This window comes from Acanthisitta chloris, unplaced genomic scaffold (assembly GCF_000695815.1).
Source record: "Acanthisitta chloris isolate BGI_N310 unplaced genomic scaffold, ASM69581v1 scaffold33597, whole genome shotgun sequence".
Lineage (NCBI taxonomy): Eukaryota > Metazoa > Chordata > Aves > Passeriformes > Acanthisittidae > Acanthisitta > Acanthisitta chloris.
The window spans coordinates 1-5134 of record NW_008684838.1 but is presented as its reverse complement, the minus strand read 5'-3'; the positions used below and the strand labels follow the sequence as shown (position 1 = coordinate 5134).

Sequence of the window (5134 nt, the reverse complement as noted above, 5' to 3'; positions counted from 1 at the left end):
AGCGTGGCTTTGGGAATGTGGCCTGGAATGTGAGGGGTGGTGTCCTGTCTCCTCTGGGTCAGTTCCCTTTAGCACAGGGTGGAGGAACTGCTGTAAAGTTCTGGAGCCTGAGGGGTGGCCAGCAGAAAGGCTGTGGTGGCAATGGGATAACTGGTGCCTGCTGGAGAGAGAGATTCTCTTCACAAATACCTGTTCAGGCACATCTCACCCTCTTTGCTGGGCTGAGCTGAGGCTCTGTTCCCTGGGGCCAGAGCTGAGCAGTTCCTGGGCAGTTCAGTGCTGTTCCTGTGTGCTTTCATGGCACCGTTAGGGAAAGGGGGTAGTGAAACCTAGAGAGAGCTCCAGGACTGGTGTCACAAGGGCGATAAAGGCTCCCAAAGTGAAACTGAAAGCAGAAGTATTTGTTTTGGGCGTTCCTGAGCTGAATTTCACTGTTGTTTGTCACTGAACACTCCTGGGTGAGGCCTCATTCGTGGAACCCTAAATAATGGAATCCCAGACTGGTTTGGGCTGGGAGGGACTTTAGAGATCATTTCACCCCACTCCTGCCCTGGGCAGGGACACCTCCCACCAGCCCAGGCTGCTCCAAGCCCCATCCAGCCTGGCCTGGGACACTCCCAGGGATGGAGCAGCCACAGCTGCTCTGGACAACCTGTGCCAGTGCCTCAGCACCTCACAGAGAGCAATTCCTGCCTGATATCCACCTGTCCCTGCCCTCTGGCAGGGGGAAGCCATTCCCTGTGTCCTGTCCCTCCAGCCCTTGTCCCAGGTCCCTCTCAGCTCTCTGGGAGCCCCTTGAGGCACTGGAAGGGACTCAGGTCCCGGGTGAGCCTCCCAGCTCTCCCAGCCTGGCTCCAGGGCAGAGAAGCTCTGGTGAGTCACGCACAGCTCCAGGTCTGTGGTGGTGTGGGATTTCTCAGCATGCACAGAGGGTTCTGCCTGTCTCACTCCACAAGTGCTGGGTTTAACCTGCCCCTCACCCTGTGCCACAGCCCCCGACCGGCACTGACACCATGGTGAAGTCTGGAGTCAGCACCAACATCAACACCAAGCACCAGTGCATTACTGCCATGAAGGAGTACGAGAGCAAGTCCCTCGAGGTCAGTCCGGGGGGGTCTCATCCTTGGCCGCTGCTTTGCTGGGTTCGTGGGGCTGTCCTGGGCCATCGTTTGCTCCAGCACTTGTTAATGCAAGGCTACTAACGAGCCTTCAGTACCTGCATCACACACAGGAGGTGGCACCAAGGGAAACACTTAATGCAACAGGCAAAGTGTTTTCCTTTACCATGGGCACTGCAGTTGGGTTTAAATGCCTGGCTGCAGGCTTGGAAGAGCTGAAATTCCATCTCCTCAGAACACAGGATCCTGTTGGGAACATCTCCTGCTCTGCTGAGATCAGCAGGATCTCAGACTAAACTCAGCTGCCTATAATAACTGCTGTTCCCAAGGGTCCCACCTAGAGCCTTTCCATTCAGGTTTAGTTGATCCTTCAAAACAGATCTTCTATGGAAAAGCTTTGGGAAGTCAGAGCCCAAACATGGATCTAAGTTTAGGTCCTGCTTTTGGTGTCCCTCTTTATAAACATGAAAGTGTTGCAGGTTTCCTTGAGCCTTCAGCTTGGTGTGGCTTGAGTGCAGGTGTGCTGAGGACACTTATCTGCCCTTGTCCTGTCTCAAAAGAGCTGGATTTTCCCTTAGGAACTCCGTCTGGAAGACTACCAGGCAAACAGGAAAGGGCCCTCAAATCCTGTAGGAGCAGGAGCAGCTGCAGGACTGTTTGGCTCTTCCACTGCCACATCCAGCACAGCCACAGGACTCTTTGGCTCCTCCACAACCAACACAGGATTCTCCTATGGACAAAACAAAACTGCCTTTGGAACCAGTAAGTACAGCCCAGCCCTGGCCTTCCTGTGCCTGGTTGGGCAAATATCCTGGTAAGCTGCTTGAGGTTTGGGAATGCCAAAAGCTGAACACAGCTGTGACCTCGGGATGCTGCCAGGTGTGCTCTCAGCATTCTCTGCAGCAGCTCTTTGCCAGGGAAATTTCTGCTGCGTGGCTTTCTTTCAAAAAATGCAGCCAAAAATTGGGGGTTTATTAGGCTTATCTGTGGATATTTGTGGAATGAGACTGTAAACATCAGAATCCTCCAGGCTGTAGGAAGAGAAGTGGTTATAGGGTGAACGGGACCTGAGGGAATAGCGTGGAGCTGTGCCAGGGGAGGTTTGGGCTGGGTAGGACAAGAGAGAATGGGGAGAAATTGAGAGAGGGATATTTAGATTGGATTTTGGGAAGGAGTTCTTGGCTGTGTGGGTGGTGAGACACTGGCATAGGTTGCTTAGGGAGATTGTGGCTGGTCCATCCCTGTTCACAGGGCACTGTTCACAGCCAGGTTGGATGAAGCCTTGAGCAACCTGCTCTGGTGGGAGGTGTCCCTGCCCAGGAATGATCTTCAAGGTCCATTCCAACCCCTTAACATTTCATGATTCCATGGTATCAGGAAAGGCTCTTCCCCCAGAGGTGTTTGGGCCCTGAACAGCTCCCCAGGGCAGTGGGCACAGCCCCAAGGCTGACAGAGCTCCAGGAGGGTTTGGCCAGTGCTCTCAGGCTCAGGGTGCAGTGTTGGGGTGTCTGGGCCAGGGGGTGAGGTTGGACTGAAGATTCTCGTGGGTGGGTGTGAGAGCCTCCAGGGTTTGGCTGAGCTCTGGAGCAACTGCTGCTGTTGCAGGTACCACAGGCTTTGGGACAGGCACCACGGGAGGTCTCTTCGGGCAGCAGCCGCAGACCACGAGTCTCTTCAACAAGCCCTTTGGCCAGGCCACCACCACCCAGAACACAGGCTTCTCCTTCGGGGGCACCAGCGCCCTGGGGCAGCCCAACAGCAGCACCATGGTAAGGGCAGGGCTGAGCTGAGCACGGAAGGCTGCGGTGCAGGGATGGAATGGGATGCAGAGCTCTGAATGAGGGAGCAGCCTCTCGCCAGTCCATGATAATGGGCAGCAGTAACTATTCACACATAGCTACCCAACAGCCTCTTCTGGAGGCTGCTTGCTGTCAAAGCATTCCCAGTCATGTCCACACAGACACTTCCGTGGTTCTCTGGGAATTCACTAGCACCTCTGGACTCTGTGGTGCCTCGTGAGCAGCACTTGTGGACTCTCCCAAGAGAAAGCTGCCGCAGAGCTGTAACTCTCTGCATAACTAAGGAGTTTGGCTCCCAATATCCTATGTTTTTGGTGAATTTGGAGTGATTTCTCTCAGAAATCCCTGTACAATATTTCTTTTTCCTCTCCCTCGCTCACAGCAGTGAGGAAATTCCAATACCCTTCAGAGCTTGGAGCATGAATTCTGCAGGTTTTTTGTTTAATTTCCTTTTTGTAACTAAAGCTCCTGGAATGGTCTTCACCCTTCCCTCTACTCCAGCTCGAGGGAGAGCGTTCCACTGTTCCCCCGAGGCTGTGTGGGGTCTGTGGGTGCTCGGGGGAGGCCTGGGGCAGTGAGGCTCACGTGGTTCTGCCCGCAGGGTCTGTTCGGGGTGACGCAGCCCTCGCAGCCCGGGGGGCTGTTCTGCACCGCGACCAACACCAACGCTGGCAGTGGCTTTGGCACGGGGGCCGGGCTCTTCGGCCAGGCCAGCTCCGGCTTCGGCGTCGGTGGCTCGGTACGTCCTGAGGCGCGGCGTGGGGAGATCCACCCCACAGTGAGGTGGGGTGGGGTGAGCTGAGGGGTAAACATCTAACAGAGCCCCTTGGAGCTAGGGGTGGTGGGGAGACACTAAGACTGGTGCTGCTGGTGAGCATTGGGGTGCCCCAGTGAGGGTTGGGCGTACACCTGTGAGCTGTGATGGGTCCTGAACCACAAATGAGCTTGATGGCTGGTGTTCAGCCGTTTTGGTTCTGGTGGAGTGAAAATCCCAGGATCGCTGAGGCTGGGAAAGTCCCTAAGCCTCTCAAGTCCAACCCTAAGAGCTGTGTTTGGGAGTCCTTGCACGCAGGAGGTTAGGGGGCTGTGGGTCACCTGTGCTTGGCTTTGTGTGCTTCCTTCCCTGCCTGCAGCCAAGTGGAATTCCTGCACTATTAGCCTTCCCAATTGCTGTTCTCTTCCTTCCAGACCCTTTTTGGGAACAAACCTGCTGGATTTGGCACCACCACGACCAGTGCTCCCTCGTTTGGCACCACCACGGGCGGAGGCCTCTTCGGTAAGGCACCAGCCCAGCCCTCCCAGTGTGGGCACAGGGGGCAGAGCAGTGGGGCTCCAGGCACTGAAGGCCCTGTTGCCTGCACCACACTCCTGGCTGCTGGGCAGGGTGTGCTGAGGGGCTGGGGAGGTTGGCACTGCCAGTGAGCCAGGGCAGCGTGGGGGGTGCTGGTTTGTACCTCTGCTCCTGGGGGAACTCCCTCACTGAGGAAGCAGATTGAGCACCACTGGTTTGATGAGTCTTTAAGAGAATGTGCAGTCTGTGGTGTCCAGAAAGGTCAGTGAGATCATGGGAAGCATTGGGAAGGGCATTGCAGCAGGTCAGGGAGTGATCCTGTCCCTAGTGAGGCACATGTGGAGTGAGGTGTTCAATTCTGGGCTCCACAAGGACAAGGAGCTGCTGCTGAGGGTCCAGGAGGGCCACAAAGATGATTTGGGGAGTCTAGAACATCTCCGTGATGAGGAGAGACTGTAGGTTAGTCTGGAGAGGAGAGGACTGAGAGGTCCTACAAACATCTCCCAGGAGTGTCAGAGGTGCCCAGGGACAGGATGGGGAGGACTAACCATAACCCAACCACACCAAGTTCCACCTCAGCATGCGGAAGAGCTTCTGTCCGTGGAGGTGCAGAGCACGGGGACAGCTGCCCTGGGAGGGTGTGGAGTGTCCCTGTCTGGAGACATCCAAACCCCCTGGAGGTGTCCCTGTGTCACCTGCTCTAGGTGACCTGCCTGGGCAGGGGCTTGGACTGGGTGAGCTCCAGAGGTCCCTTGCAGCCCCAACTGTTCTCTGATTCTCCTGGAATCAGAGCTGAGGAAGAGAGGTTTGTTGGGAGGCTGTGAAGACTGTTTGCGCAGAAGAACGAGGGTGCAACCAGTGATCTCTGGGGCTTGTGGCAGGAGATCCTGCACTGGAGGGATGTGCTGGTTTGAAAAGCAAACCGG

General features: G+C 55.9%; 1 protein-coding gene across 1 annotated transcript in view; it reads left to right on the top strand.

Annotated features, from left to right (window-relative positions):
• Window positions 1–4193, top strand: part of LOC103806770 (nuclear pore complex protein Nup98-Nup96-like) — a gene marked incomplete at its 3' end in the record, with an annotated part of 6821 nt that extends 2628 nt beyond the window's left edge. Inside the window, exons 5-9 of the mRNA XM_009079477.1 lie at window positions 993–1100; window positions 1697–1880; window positions 2724–2887; window positions 3519–3656; window positions 4106–4193. Coding sequence (XP_009077725.1) covers window positions 993–1100; window positions 1697–1880; window positions 2724–2887; window positions 3519–3656; window positions 4106–4193 — 682 coding nt within the window. The remainder of the gene's footprint in view (window positions 1–992; window positions 1101–1696; window positions 1881–2723; window positions 2888–3518; window positions 3657–4105) is intronic.
• Between the last annotated feature and the right edge of the window lie 941 nt (window positions 4194–5134).